The sequence below is a fragment of the Coffea arabica genome, chromosome 11c, assembly GCF_036785885.1.
Source record: "Coffea arabica cultivar ET-39 chromosome 11c, Coffea Arabica ET-39 HiFi, whole genome shotgun sequence".
In the NCBI taxonomy this organism is placed as follows: Eukaryota; Viridiplantae; Streptophyta; class Magnoliopsida; order Gentianales; family Rubiaceae; genus Coffea; species Coffea arabica.
In genome coordinates, this window is record NC_092330.1 from 686,362 (window position 1) to 702,678 (window position 16,317).

Here is a 16,317-nt window from a genome sequence, read left to right on the forward strand (position 1 = left end):
GTTCTTCCAATGCTCCGCCAAGTCAACTATGGAGTCTATAGCTGCCCCTATGATCCTTGTCCAGATTCCAGAAGGAAGAAATAATTATTAAATATGGTCGTGAAGTTTCCTCCCTTTGTGGTACAGTTTCGCTTTATGAACGCAGAAATGGAGACAGTCTGTTTCTCTGGCGCGGACGTGCCCAGTCAGCACGTCCGCGCCTGACATTTGCGCAGACCAGCGGTCTGTTTGCTCAGGTGCGGACGTGCCCAGTCAGCACGTCCGCACCTGACAGATGCGCACTGAATTTGCTGAACTTTGCAGACGGCTGACACTGCGCAACTGAATTTTTTATTTTGCGGCCGTGCTGAATCAGCACGGCCGCTATAGAACAAGACAACCCCAATGTCAGACGTGCATTTGACGGATTGTTTATTTTTGTACATATAATCTAAGAAATTAGCCACTAATCTCTCCTAATTTACACGATTTTATTACTCAATATTCTACTTCTCAAAAAATACAGATTTTCCCACACTCCCCCTCAAGCTGGTTTGAAGATATCTTTCATCACCAGCTTGCTCACTAACAAATCAAACTGTTTTTTGGGAAGACTCTTTGTAAGCAGATCTGTCACTTGGTCTCTAGTTGGCACATAGGTCATGCAGACTACACCTCCTTCTATTTTTTCTTTGATGAAGTGCTTATCTACTTCAACATGTTTCGTTCGGTCATGAAGAACTGGATTGTGAGCAATAGAAATAGCCGCTTTATTGTCACAATACAATTTCATAGGAAGTATTTCTGAAACCTTCAACTCCTGTAATATTCTTCTAATCCATATCACTTCACAAATACCTTGAGCAACAGCCTAGAACTCGGCTTCTGCACTGCTCCTTGCCACAACATTCTGCTTCTTACTTCTCTAAGTTACCAAATTACCTCCCACATACGTACAATACCCAGAAGTTGATCTTCTATCTGTTATACATCCAACCCAATCCGCATCGGTATAGGCTTCAACTTGAAGATGTCCTCATGCCTTAAAGAAAATACCTTTGCCAGGTGTTCCCTTTAGGTACCTTAGGATTCTATGAATTGTTTCAAAGTGCTCTGGGCCTGGTGAATGCATGAACTGACTAACAATACTTACTGGAAATGCTATGTCAGGCCGAGTGTGTGATAAATAAATAAGTCTTCCAACTAGTTTTTGAAACTTTTCTTTGTCTCTTACTTTCTCTACACTAGCTGGTTGAAGTTTCAAATTTGGCTCCATGGGAGTTTCAACTGGCCTGCATCCCATCATACATGTCTCTTTGAGCAAATCAAGCACTACTTCTTTTGACTTACAACAATTCCCTCCTTGGATCGTGCAAACTCCATCCCGAGAAAATACTTTAAGTTTCCCAAGTCCTTGATTTTGAATTCCTTGGCCAGAAACTTCTTTGAATTCTCTAATCCTCGATAATCATCCCCTGTTAAAATAATGTCATCGACGTATACAAATAAAATTGCAACTTTATTTTCTTTTGAATGCCTATAAAACAAAGTATGGTCAGCCTGACTTTGTAAGAAATCAAATTTTTTAACAGCTTTGCTGAAGCGTTCAAACCAAGCTCTTGGTGATTGTTTAAGTCCATAAAGAGATTTCTTCAGTTTGCAAACTTTTCCAACACCATATTTGTCTACAAAACCTGGAGGAAGACTCATAAACACCTCCTCTTCTAGGTCTCCATTAAGAAAGGCATTTTTCACATCAAGTTGGTACAATGGCCAATTTGCATTAATAGCAAGAGATAAAAGGACCCGAATAGAATTTATCTTGGCAACAGGGGCAAATGTTTCTTGATAATCTATTCCATGGGTTTGTGTAAAACCCTTCGCAACTAATCTGGCCTTGTACCTTTCTACAGTACCATCTGTTTTGCTTTTAACTGTAAACACCCATTTGCACCCAACAATCTTTTTCTCCCTAAGCAACTCCACCACATCCCATGTATCATTCTTCCTCAATGCTTCCATCTCTTCAAACACTGCAAATTTCCAGTTCTGATCATCCAACGCTTCTTTAATGTTTCTAGGAATCACAAGTTTTGAAATTTCAGTGGTAAAGGCTCTATATTTAGGGGAAAGGTTATCATAGGACACATATTTGGAAATTGGATGTCTAGTACAAGTACGGGGGGTTCCTTTTCTAATGGCAATGGGAAGATCAAGATCAGATTCTTGAGTAGGAAGGTTTAAAACTGGGTAAGATTCTGGAACAACAGAAGAAAAGAAAGGTGAAGTATTACTTGATGTATTTGGACAGACTTCCCTCTAGAACTTTTCATGAACAGGAGCTGGACTCATCAATGGACCTTCACCCTTTTTAAAAATATTTCTCCTAGTGTATACCACAGGCTCAAGATTGGAACGATTTTTTTCTCGTCGTAATATTTCCATATCTGATAAACCAATATCAGTTTCTGCACTATCAAATTGAGGGATCTTTGTTTCCTTATCTGTTTCAAAAATTATAGTTGGTAAAGCTTCAGTTTCCCAAAAATTTGATTCACTAGAATTCTCCCCCTGAATCAAAGATTTGTTAAAGAAAGGAAGACCTTCCAAAAAAGTTACATCCATAGTGACAAAGACTTTCCGTGTGAGAGGATTAAAGAATTTGTACCCTTTTTGATTTGGAGCATAACCAACAAAGACACATTTTTCGGCCCTAAGATCCAACTTGGACCGAGATTTCTTTGGAATATACACATAAGCAATGCATCCAAATATTTTTAAAGGCAAATCTGAATTAACTCTTGATTCAGGGAAATTTTTTTTAAAACACTCTAAAGGAGTACTATATTGTAAGACCTTGGAAGGCATCCTATTAATTAGGTATGATGCTGTTAAAACAGCATCCCCCCAAAAATATTTTGGTAAGTTCATATAAAACATCATGGCACGAGCGACTTCCAACAGATGTTTGTTTTTACGCTCGGCAATTCCATTTTATTCAGGGGTATCAGTGCAAGAAGACTGATGTAAGATCCCTTTTTCTTCAAAAAATGTTCCAAGGATACTATTATTGTACTCTGTTCCATTATCAGACCGCAAAATACTTGCTTTTGTTTGAAATTGATTTTCTATCATGTTATAGAAATTTTGAAAAATGGTTGCTACTTCTGACTTCTTATGCATAAAGTATACCCAACATAAACGAGTATGGTCGTCTATGAACGTTACAAACCACCTTTTTCCCGAAACAGTAGTAACCCTTGAGGGTCCCCAAACATCACTATGAAACAAATAAAATGGTTTTGATGGTAAATAAGGCCTTGGGTCATAAGATTTTCGTTGACTTTTAGCAAGCAAACAACTTTCACATTTCAGTTTCAGGGGATTCACATTCTTAAAAAGCAAAGGAAACAAATGTTTTAGATAAATAAAACTAGGATGGCCCAATCTGTAATGCCAAACCATTATTTGTTCATAAGCAGATACAGAAATATTACTACTAGACTCTTGAACAATTTGAGCACTAGGTGAATTATCCTCAAGACAGTAAAGGTCATTGATCATTCTAGCTCTGCCAATCGTCATCCTCGAATTCTTGTCCTGAAAAGCACAATGAGATTCATCGAAAATAGTCAAACAATTAGAATCTCTTGTTAGTTTACTAACTAATAAAAGATTGCTGGCCAATTTTGGAACATGAAGAACAGATTTCAGATTAATATTTTTTGAGATCTGTATTGAACCTTTTCCAGCAACAGGAGAGAAACCTCCATCTGCAACCTTGATCTTTTTATTTCCAGAACATGGTGTATATGATTGGAAGAGTTTAAATGAATTTGTCATATGGTCGGAGGCTCCAGAGTCTATGATCCATGGAGCAGGAAAGGAAAGGTTGAGGAATTAGACAAAAAAGAATTGAATAGAACCTTAGATCCAATACCTGTATGAGCCATAGAAGCATTAGGAAAGTCAGATGAGGTAAAATTGGATTTCAGTAGCATAAGAAGATGCTCCATTTGTTCTTTGGTGAAAAGGCCAGCATCAACTTCATTAGCAGTAGGAACTCCTCATCCAGACTTCTCTCCTCCTTTGTTTATCCAATTTGGAGGTTTTCCGTGCAGTTTCCAGCATGTGTCACGAGTGTGACGAGGCTTATTACAATAGTCACACCAGACCTGTGATTTTTCACTGGATTTTTCTCCTGTTCTACGCTGATAAGTTGATGTTTTAAAGGATGAGGCAACCTCTAAAGCCGATCCTTCAACAGCAATTCCAGGACCTTTCTTTCCCAGCATTACATTTCTTCTGCTTTCCTCCCTTCTAACCTCTGAGAATACCTCACCAATTGAAGGAAGAGGCTGTCTCCCAATAATTCTCCCTCTAACTTCATCAAATTCAACGTTTAGCCCTGCCAGAAATTTAAAGATTCGGCTGTCTTCAACAGTTTTCTTATGATGCTGAAAATCCTCTGTTGATTTCCACTCATAGCTGTTGAAGAGATCCAAATCCTGCCATATTCGCTTAAGCAAATTGAAATATTTTGTGACAGTGTCTTCCCCTTGACGTAGATCTCCAATTTTGAGAGTCAACTCGAAAATTAGGGACTGATTTCCCAAATCAGAGTACATCTGATTGATATTTTCCCATAACTCTTGTGCCGTTGAATAGCACATGTAGTTAGAACTGATATCTTCCTCCATTGAGTTTACAAGCCATGTCATAACCATGGAGTTTTCCGCGTCCCATGTTGCGTAAGCAAGATCCGTGCATATTGGAGCCTTTGTTTCACCAGTTAAATACCCCATCTTGCCACGACCTCTGATATACATCCGGACTGCTTGTGACCATCGGAGAAAATTATCTCCATTCAGCTGAATGGTAGTAATCTGAATTGAGTGAGAATCAACCCCAGTTTTCAAGGATTCGATTCTGTTTTTGGATGAAGAGACAGTAGTTGGAGGATTAATGGTAGAGTCTGATGATGTTTCAGACATGATGAAGAGGCAGGGGACAATGTGAAAAAACAAGAAGCAGGAAAAATCAGGCAAACCTAGCTCTGAGACCAACTTGAAAATAATGAATGAGGGGAATAATTATTTCATTGATCCAAAAGAATATATACAACAGGTTTCAGCCTATATTAGGAAACTATACACAATTATATCCTTAATCCTAGGAATAAGATTTTACACTAATTTAGCTCCTCTACAGCTAATTTACAGTTATAGTTATATAGAATTTCTCTCCACTAATCTCTCCTAATTTACACGGTTTTATTACTCAATAGTCTACTTCCCAAAAAATACAGATTTTCCCACAATATCCAAGCTAGATATCTTCATATCAAACTCACAAGTCCATATTAAAGCTAGAAACTCTCAACTTAAGGCTGAAAATATCAATCAAAGCTGAAAATTAACCCTAAAGCTGGAAATTCGAATATAGGAGCTAGATAACCTCATACGAAAGCTAAAATTTCATATCCAACCTCATATCAAAACTAAACCGTTCATATCAAGGCTGAACAATACATTTCAAAGCTGAAAATTGCAACCTACTAAGCAAAATCATGAAATCTTCCATAAAACTTCTATATTCAAGTCATCTATCCAATAAAATGCAAGATAAGAAAGAGAAGAAAGTTGGTTAGTTTCATACCTTCAAACCCATATAGGAAAATGCAAGACAAAGGTTGCCTATCCAAAATCACTCCACCTCATGCTTCCTTGTCACCTTGTTGCACCTTTCTATGGATTGATTTAGGGTTTTAGGTTGATTTCTCTCCAAAGCAAGCAAGAATCAAGATAAAAAATTAAAGGCTTTCCTCTCTTTTTTTCTCTCTCTATTTTAGCCAAGGAAGAAGGAGAATGAAGGGATTTTGCTGAAAATTACAAGATAAAAACTAGAGAAGTCTTTGGTCAAAGTTGGCTTGATGACCAACACTTGTCATCCACCCATTTTTCCCCCCTCTTTCTTTCCTTTTTTTTTCCCTCTCTCTTTTCTTTCTCTAAATTAGGCCAAAACCCTAGAAATGCAAGGGAGAAATAATAAAAAGGAAAGTAAGGAAATTAATGAAGGAAAGGTCTTGAACAAATAGTGTTTTCAATCGGTGACAAGTGGCGCGAGTTGGTTCAAATCTATCTATTTGTTTTCTCTTATTTTGTAACTTATGTTTCACTAATTCACTCTGACACTTCCAATCACATACTCTCTTTAGTACCACACTTGTTCTTGTCCACCAAATATAACGCACACATCTCACTCGTCGGTCAAACTACCTTAATGTACTATGGAACTTAGCATGCACTAAAATATAAAAAGGGGAATGATAAAAATCTTAACTTAACCTTTAAATTACTGTCAAATTAAGGCTAGCAAATAAGCAAGTAAAGTAAAATTAAAAGGAAATATAAATTAATTTTTCAAAAATAGGAGAAAATTTTAAAAAAAATTTCGGGTCCTCACATAATATATCTCTATTTAATTTCACCTAAACATATGCACGGGTTTAAATCTAATAATTTTATTTTAAACCCATATATATATATTTATTTGATTTCACCATGTGAATTTATTCAATATTTGTGGCCTTTTCTCTTTTAATAATAATTCATTTATTGCATTATGCAATAAGGTCATCTAATTAATCGATTTTAATTCAAATTCTATAGCCATGCTAATAAATTGCAGTTTAAATATGAAGTTTCTACTTGTCACCTTTAAGACTAATAGTTGAATTTCTTGCCTTGTCATTATTTTAAAATTTGAAAGTATCAATCAGTTACTTGTTTTTGTCATACTTTTTCTTTGTTTATTTTTTCTATCCAAATTTAATTCAATATAAATACTTGATAATATTTAGGATTAAATGTCTTTTTTATTTTCAATTTTCGAGTAAAAAAAATTGAACATGAGTGAAAAACTAACAAAATTTTGTAAATCTATATATATATATTTAATTTCACCTGAACAATACTATTTGTATTACCTTCAGGCGAAATCAAATAGAAATATATTACATGTTATTTGTATTGTTTAGATGAAATTAAATAGATATATACATGAGTTTGAAAAAAACTTTATTTATACACATGATCAATGCGAAATGAAAAAATTATTTTGCAAAATGCGAGGACGAAAAAATTTATTTTGTGAAATTTGAGGGATGAAACAATTCATTTGTGAAATGTGAGGGACGAAAAAATTTATTTTGTAAAATGTAAGGGACTATGGATCAGATTATGCAAATTTTGATTTAACAATTTTATTCTTAAAAAATGATTACGTACAAGGCACTTGATGGATTTTGATAAAAAATTAGTTGAAAACTTAGGTAGGGACGAAATTTGACCAATGCGAATTTGTAAGAATTGTAAAAGTACACTTTTAAAAGTAAGGGACAAAAAAAGTTATTTGTAAAATATGAGGGACGTTTTGAATGATTTTCCTATTAATAATTCACTAAAATTATATATCATATTTCTAAAATATAAGTCTATTGTTATTTATTTTTTCTTAAAATTTAAATCTACCTAAATGTCATTAAAGACATTAATAGAATTAAATGATATCAGTTACATATGTACATTGAAGACATTAATAGAATTAAATTATACTTACAAATCAAGTAGATATGGATTGGTTCATATCGTTTAGATTTATAATCTCTTTTTTTTAATAGAATACTTCATATTTTTATAAAATAAATTTTAGTTGATTAAATAAGTGTTTCTTTGAATTATAAGCACACCCATCAAATTGTTAATTTATAGATTAATCAATACCTACCTTTTTAAATTAATAGAATTTGTATGTTTCCAAGATTATTAAGTTATTGATGGGTTGATGGGACACTTATCTAAAAGAAAGTTTTCAACTTGAAAGGGTTAATTATGACCTTGGTGTATTGTTACTATTCATTTATAAGTCACTCTAATGGATGCTCATTGGACACTCATTAAAATATATTTTATGTGTTATATTTTTTAAAATATAAGTTTAATTAAGGAAAGTATATACATACAAGGAAAAATTATGTAAGATTAAATAGGAAAAGTATATAAATCCAATAGATGATAATAATTATTAGTATGTGTATATTCATAGTAGGTTAAGTTAGATGAATTGAAAGTGTGTTAAAGAGTGTCCAACCATTAGAAAAATTCTTTATTTACTCCTATTATCATATTTGTTTACTATTATTACTACTTCCTTTTTCGTTTTGTTGTTGTGGGCTCTAATTTTGTTACTATTTTTTTTTTGTTGGCTCTAATTAGGCAACTATTATGGTTACATTTTTTTTTCTTTTTAAGTGTAAGTGGAAGGTCTTGGTAACTCTCACTTACACTCCCTTCATACTACCAAGTACCACCCAACCCATCCATCTCTCCAATTATTATGGTTACTTATTATTTATGACTTCCTTGTTTTTTGTTGGCTTTAATTAGTACTAGTGATTGAGGTACATTTGTTGTTGTGTGTGCACTTTGCGAAACATACATGCTCTAAAAAACATGAACAACATGTAAACATGAAAAGAGAAAAAAGCATAAAAGTTTGTAAAAGGAAAACAAATAAATAGGATTATTCAAGTAAAATAAAATCATGATTATTTATCAATGGTGAATGAAGAAGTGCTGTAACAGACATATTGTAGTTTTATAATGTTTCAAATACCATTAGATAAATATGGGGTTTAGATAAATATGGAGAAATTAAATCAGAGCAACTTCTTTCTCATGAACGTGGTAAAAGGAACATGCATGGATGTAGGAAAAGGAACATGTGATTTTAAATTTTTAATCGTAACTATATCATATGACCATTTTACCCTTAATAATAAGGATAAAATTGACAATTGAAAAAAGGGTAAAATACATAAAACCCCCTGTAGTAAAGGAAATTGACACACAACTTCCTCATTGTTTAGAAACACCCACTTAACCTCCCTGTGCTTTAGACTTCTTAGGATCTTACCTGCTAACTGGTAGGGAAGCTAGTGAGTGATATTGACGCGATCTAATGGTCACTTATGACTAGAAGAAACTCGTTTTCATTCCAATTTTGCCCTTCATGTCTCTTACAAATGAAACCCACCATAGTTGTAGTCCTGCAAATGGAAAAAATGGATAGAGAAATACAAAACTAAGACAAAAAAAGTTCAGAGTTTGAAAAAAACGCAAGGCTGAATTGGCAAATTTTGAGCACACCAAGTTTGGACTTTGCACAAAAAAAAAAGAAAAAAAGAAATGGTGTTAGCAAGCTCCAGATTGAAGTAGTGATTGCTAGAATGGCGGCAGCAACTGTAAGGAAAGAACAACAACTGACTAACTACTTTACCTACCTCTTAAAATATTTCTCCTTTCTTCATCCAAATGGCGGTAATATTGTACTAACCAGAATTACTACCGGTGAAGTAGATTAACAAAATCTTCCGGATACAAGTGGAGAACAATCAGTGGCCAGCTGATTTATAAAATGAATGAACAAGGCAAGACGAAGAAGAGACAAACTTAAGAGGAAATTTACAGTAGTTGTGGTATCAAAGGAGGAAGAAGAGAGAGAAAAAAAAACTAGAGAGTTCTCTCCTCTGCCTACGCCCAAGAGAGTCCCAGTGGCCACTGCAGTGGCCCCCTACCACCACCAAAACAAGAGTAAAGAGACAGACCAATCAGTAGCCCAGCGGGCGGCAGCAAAGAAAGAGGAAAGGGTTGCAGACAGACAACAATCAGGTTGCTCCGATAGTTGCTCCAATAGTCCCTCTTGCCTCCCACCCATGGCTGAAAGAAGAAGAAGCAGCGGCAGCAGCAATGAATCATCATCATCATCAGGTGCAGCAGCAGCGAAAGTGTGCAGAATACCGAATGACCACCTCTTCTCCATCTTGTTACGTCTTCCAATAGACTCAATCCTCTGCTTTGGTATGACTTGCAGAAGATTGAGGTCTCTTACTCACTCTGACGCTCTCTGGGAATCCATCTGCAGGCGTGACTGGGGTTCAAAATATCCCAATTTTTTTCAAATAATACTTCTTTTACCAAGTTTCAAAATATCTCCAACAATTTACTACAAAACACCTACCATCAAACAAATCAACTCCTCTGAAATTAAGGGTTCAAATATGAGATTACCTAGTTAATAGCTATGCTCGATTCGTTGCAACCCTCACCGATATGCACAGAAACGCCAATCGATCTTCACTATAACTCAGACCGATCTGTATAGAAACACCTCTTTTTTTTGGTTGTAGATTTAGGGTTTCTCTCTCTACACATGAAGTACCCTCAAGATTTACTAATTGCATCTGTACCTTTTCAGATATTATAAATGAGGGTATTTTTGATATTTCATAGTGTTACCGGCTTCCCAGCCAGTTAGCAGGTAAAATCCTAAGAAGTCCAAAGCACTGAGAGGTTAAGCGGGTGTTTCTAAACAATGAGGAAGTTTCGTGTCAATTTTCTTAACCACAAGGAGGTTTTATGTATTTTACCCTTCAAAAAATGACATTTTTATTAACACCAAATCCTGCTCTGACTTTATATGTAGGAAAAAATGGTTAGTAAACATCTGTATTATATCCATATAATACATGTTCATATGTATCATTTAAAAAAAACTTTTATATTTTGTACATTTAAAAAATACTCATACATTTCAATTACTTGTGTTTCAAACGTAACGAACTTTTAGCGTATTATACTTCATGAATTATATTTTAATTTTTTAAAAATATTTTAAAATTTGAATAGGAATAATGATATACTTTTTAAGTTATATATAAAATAAAGACAATGCATATCATAACAGCTATAAATTTATACATATTTAAGTAATAATATGATAAAATTTTAATAAATTTAACGTCTCATATATAAGAGTAAGTTTAAAATTGATATAAATGTAGCATAATCTTTAAAAATTAAAGTAAATTTATTCATAGTTTTAGTTGCGTAATTTTCAAATATGTTTCGAGCTATTGACTTACAAATTTAATTTATGTGCATACCTTTTTTCTGAATACATACCTTTTTTTTTTTTTGCCCACTTTTGCGCGAACTTTTGATTCTATACGTATAATAAATATGACCTGTTGTCAGCAAAGAAAATTCCCTGCTTTCCGTCCTCCCTCCTGAATCACCAACGGCGGCCGGCGGCGGCGGCTTTTTCCCCTCTCCGAACCAAGCTATCGTTGCTTCTTTTCTATATTTAAAGTTTAAACCCGCACATGGCTTCTTCTTCCTCCCTGTGTTGTCGTTTTCTTTGTCAGCCCAACACCAACTCCTCCTCTTCAAATCTCTCTCCTTCCTTCACTCCAAAGCCGCCTTCTGCATCTCTGTCTTTCAGCAGATGTTCGACCAGAGCTCTTCCGTCCTCTAACTCCGCTACCTCTCTCATCGTTGATGAGCCCGACCCTGTTTTCTCCTCCGTCAAATCATTCGCCCCCGCCACCGTCGCTAACCTCGGCCCCGGCTTCGACTTTCTCGGCTGTGCTGTCGACGGCGTTGGTGACTTCGTCACCCTCCGCGTAGACTCCGATGTCCGTCCCGGCCACGTTTCTATTTCCGACATCTCCGGCTCCCCAGGTGCCAGCAAGCTCACCAAAAATCCTCTCTTTAATTGCGCCGGCATCGCTGCCATTGCTGTCATGAAGATGCTCCGTGTTCGCTCTGTTGGACTCTCTCTCTCCCTCGACAAGGGCTTGCCTCTAGGTAGTGGCCTCGGCTCCAGCGCCGCCAGTGCTGCTGCAGCTGCAGTTGCCGTAAACGAGTTGTTCGGAGCCCCATTATCGGTTTCGGACCTCGTGTTGGCCGGACTGGAATCTGAGTCCAAGGTATCTGGTTACCACGCGGATAATGTGGCCCCGGCGATCATGGGGGGCTTCGTCTTGATTCGCAGCTACGATCCCCTGGAACTCATCCAGCTCAAGTTCCCGGGAAATGCCGAATTGTTTTTTGTGCTGGTGAACCCGGAATTTGAAGCTCCCACGAAGAAGATGAGGGCGGCATTGCCACCAGAGATAACCATGTCTCACCACATCTGGAATTCCAGTCAGGCTGGCGCACTGGTAGCGTCAGTCTTGCAGGGAGACTTGAGGGGTTTAGGGAAGGCTTTGTCATCCGATAAAATAGTGGAGCCGAGGAGGGCACCCCTGATACCGGGAATGGAATCTGTCAAGGCCGCAGCACTTGAGGCAGGAGCATTTGGCTGCACCATCAGTGGAGCTGGTCCCACTGCTGTTGCGGTGACAGATAATGAGGAAAAAGGCAGAGAGATTGGAGAGAGAATGGTGGAAGTATTTATGAAGGCAGGTGATTTGAAGGCTGTGGCAATGGTAAAGAGGCTTGACCGTGTGGGTGCTAGGCTTGTTCACAGCACGCCATGACACCATTGACTTTGATGAATTCTTCTGGTCTGACCAAAAAATTGGCAGGCTGGTGGAAAGGAAAGTAATGTATCCGGAGGCTCCGGTGTTCTTCCTTTGAACTGCTAATAGCGTATTTTCAGCTATTTTTCAGATATCATTTACTCTTGACTCTTAGTGTTGTTGTGCCCTAGAATAAGTATGAGAAAGAAATTAGTGTCTTTTTGGCTCTCCTTTAGTTGTTGCATGCTATTGAATGTCTTATTGATATGTTTCCAATAGTATTTCCTAGTGTTTGATCATGATTCATTGTAGTGCATTATATTTTTCATCTCCGTCTTTTAAATTTTTAGTTTGATCATGAATGGCTTATTTTAGTTTGTTCTACTTTGTTTGATTTCCCACTTGGGAAAGGCAAGGTATAATAGTAGATAACCTGTCAAGAATTTGGATAGTGTTGTTGTGCATATCAGAAAGTTTGATTCTTTGCTAATCTGTTATCCTTCATGAACACAATGAAGCAAATTCCTCGATCCAAAAATGCTTCTTTGCTAAACTATCTTATGTTTATAGAGAAGTGTTTTCAATTGTCCTTATAGAAATGAAGCTAAAATCCCACTCTATGAATTGTGAAACAGCCACCACCCAGACAAAAATTTTCTTAATTAAAACTGAACAATGTGCTGGTTTTTAGATAATAGAGAAAATTTTAAATTTGTGATGGTCCATGTTATAGTTTTTCCCAGTGGTAAAACATCACAACTTCTATACTATTCCACCCATCGTCTTTGCTGTTAAAATCAAGAGTAGCAGCTGCTGTTGTTATTGCTTGTGATTTTCCTGACTACTTGGAAAGGACTATCAAAAATTTTCTGAAAGACATTGGGGTTCCTTGCATTTTCCTAGTGCTCCGTTTAGCTGAGATTTTCTGGCTTTCTTTGATGTTTGAACTTTTTGTAGTTGCCATTAGTAATTTTGTTTGTGTGTGTGTATTTTTTTTTTTGGTTGTCTTCAGTGTAAGAAAGAGGATTTTTTTGGGTGTTCCTGAAATGAGCAATTTGTTACTATTTTTTGTTATTGAATTTTAAGAATAGTCTTGAAATTAATTTTCTTTGGAACTGGTTTGCTTGATTACCTGCAATCTATTGCTTCACATGGATATGGTTATGTTTACACTATAAAGATCTCTGGATGCTGATTGAAACACAGCAAGATTGCAAATTAGGTAGGTTTGCTGTTTTCTTCTAACAAAATTTAAGGACATTATTTGCTCACCTTTAGTCTTGGTCGTTCGAGCTGGCGTTGGATAAAAAATTTTACGAGCATAGTTTCAGCAGAGACATCGTACTTGATGGTCTAATTTTTGTTTTGAGTACTACTGCTGTCTTCTCTTGCTTTTATTGAGTGGCGGTTCCTATGAGATGGAAATTGCCCCAGATTTTGAAAACCATTATGAAGCTAGGGCCTAGCTTCTTGAAAGTGCTAAGTGTGTTCTTTTGAAGGAAGTCAAGATCATTTAACTCTTCATCTGCTTCAAACCACTTGATCAATTGTGCTGTAGTATCTCCGTTGAATTACAATGGACACAAGGGGTTTTTGCAAGATCCTTGTAATATTCTTACTTTCTTTCTTTCTTTTGCTGACCATTACAAAATCTGAATAATGTATTTATTTATAAACTGCATAATTGTAAAAATGGTAGTAACTATGTCAGCAATCTTCTGGTATATGCTGGTTTCTACCGAATGATTAACAAGATTTCACTTTAAAACTTCTGTTATTCTTCTATAGTAATAGTCCGGAAATAATTTTTTGATTTTGCTTGTCTTCTGGCTATACTCTTAGCCGATGCTGTCCTCCATCCAGACCTTTTCCCATTGGATGGGTGCTCACTAAATGTAGAGGAGATGAATGTCCTCCGAGGTGGCCAATGGCATGTCCTTATGGATGCCTTAGACTCGTAGATGGGATTCATTTAGACATAGATCAACATCGTTTGGTTGGCTTTCGTTTTATCTTTAGATCCGTGTACAAGTTTGTGGTGGCATCTTCTGTCATTTGCTTACCAAAGGTCACTTGTATCATTGGGATTGAGTGAGGAGAATAACAAACACCCAGTTTGATCAAGCACTGGAACAAAATATTTCGGTAAGCAGGCATGTATTTGTCTCAGCTGCTAGAATCCAGATAGCCAGGTAACAGTCAATAAGCCAGAGCCATACATACCTAGCTGCATGTACTTTGGCTTTCATTTGAACATCTTATCCATTATCTCTTTTTCTTCACTCTCAAGCTTAGAATTCTTTTCTCTTAGGTATCCAGGTATACACTCCACCCTGGAGAAGCTACTATTCTTCCAAATTTTGTTCTCTCAAGTTTATAGATTGCATTTTTCCTCTTGCAGTTGTTTATAAAATGTTCATATCTCATAGCACGAGGATAAATCAGGACTTTACTAATTCCAAGAACTAGAGGATATCTAACTTTGTATGTTCATACGAAAGTGTGTGCAATTTTTCTTACAGAAACAAAGCAAAAGTCGCACCCTCTATACCATAATGTTGGCAGTCTTCATGTTCGTGTGAGGTCTCTTTTAAGTGATTTGCAAGATCTATGGCATTTTACATTCAAGCTTTGACGATCCTGTATAATGGTAACCGGATATTTTGTAATTTTGCTCGTCTTCTGGATTTGCTCTCTGCAGATGCCCTCTTGCTGGCCAGACATTTTTCAAGGGTTTGGATAGAAGCTTGCTAAATGTGCTAGGGATGTACTGCCTCCAAAGTAGCCGAAGGCATATCCTTATGGCACCGTGCTTTCAACTCGCTCACATGATTCACTTAGATTGATATTATTCTGTCTATTCTGGTTTCATGTGTAGATCATGTAAAAGTTTGTGGTGCCATCTATTTAGCATCTTATCAACCAAACGGTCACTTACCAGTCTGATTAAGATTAAAGGAGAACAACAAAAGACTAGTTTGATCAACCAGTGGTGTCTAGAACCAATTATTTTGGTGAGCAATCTCTGGGATTGGGGTCGTGAGAGCTAGAAAGCCAGATGCACCTAGCTGCTTGTATATTGGCCTTCACAACATTCTTATCTATCATCTCTTTTACTTTACTCTCTGGCTTAGAATTCTTTTTTTTTTTTTTTTTTTTTTTATGTACTATCCAGATAGACTGGGCATGCTCTAGCCTGATGTTGATGCTCCAGCCTGATGTTGATGCTCCATACAAGTTAGAAGACAAAAAACATATCAGTGGTGAGATTGTGCCATCCGATGGTGGTGAAGTGCCACAGAAGAACAGTAGTAATTGGATGAGAATGTTAACGGAGTTGTTGCACTAACCATGATATTAAACAATGTAGCAGTATTCCTTCCCTCATTGGATGCATTGGTTTTTACTACTTTGTAGGCGATTAGAATGGCCAGATCAAATTGGGAGTATGGCGTTGGTTCAAAAAGGGGATAAAGATGAGGTCGTTGTGAAGACCAAATCCGCAGGGCGAGAATTTAGCTTGCAAACAAGAAGCAATAGAGGCTGAGCTTATCCTTTGTTTACCTTCGATGCTTAAGTTAGTAAGATAGTCAAGGAATAAAAGTAGTAGAGAGAGTGTTTGTGTGGGGGTATGGCTGTTACCTCAAACAAAAGGGAATTGTAGTTATATTTTTAGTTTGGAGAATCCATTTTAATTGTATCTGAAAAAGTGGATTTGACATGATTACCTTGCAGCTATCTACAAGTCTATGTCACCTTTCCAACTTATTAAGTCAGGATGCTAATATGCAGGTAAAATTAGTCATACTACGAGAATTGATCTGATTTTTGAACTCCTTGGAATCCGAGAGAGTGTATGTGTGGGGGTATTGTTGTTACCTCAAACAAAAGGGAATTGCGGTTATATTTTTAGTTTGGAAAATCCATTTTAATTGTACATAAAAAATTGGATTTGACATGATTACCTTGCGGCT

At 36.4% G+C, this 16,317-nt stretch overlaps 2 protein-coding genes and 1 long non-coding RNA gene across 3 annotated transcripts; 1 reads left to right on the plus strand and 2 right to left on the minus strand.

Moving 5' to 3' along the window:
* Positions 1 to 4,046: 4,046 nt before the first annotated feature.
* LOC113717042 (uncharacterized) lies at positions 4,047 to 4,973 on the minus strand. Its single transcript, XM_027241690.1, has one exon. It carries the CDS (start codon positions 4,971 to 4,973, stop codon positions 4,047 to 4,049), a length of 927 nt encoding a protein of 308 aa, XP_027097491.1.
* Positions 4,974 to 9,471: 4,498 nt separating this feature from the next.
* Positions 9,472 to 10,365, minus strand: LOC140016969 (uncharacterized). Its single transcript, XR_011823252.1, has 2 exons — positions 10,110 to 10,365; positions 9,472 to 9,957 (listed from the first exon to the last, which is right to left on the minus strand). It is a non-coding gene; the product is annotated as an uncharacterized lncRNA (long non-coding RNA).
* A 647-nt stretch (positions 10,366 to 11,012) lies between these two features.
* On the plus strand, positions 11,013 to 15,464 carry LOC113717165 (homoserine kinase-like). Its single transcript, XM_027241852.2, has one exon. The coding sequence runs from the start codon at positions 11,204 to 11,206 to the stop codon at positions 12,359 to 12,361; it is 1,158 nt and encodes a 385-aa protein (XP_027097653.1). The 5' UTR covers positions 11,013 to 11,203; the 3' UTR covers positions 12,362 to 15,464.
* The last annotated feature ends 853 nt before the right edge of the window (positions 15,465 to 16,317 follow it).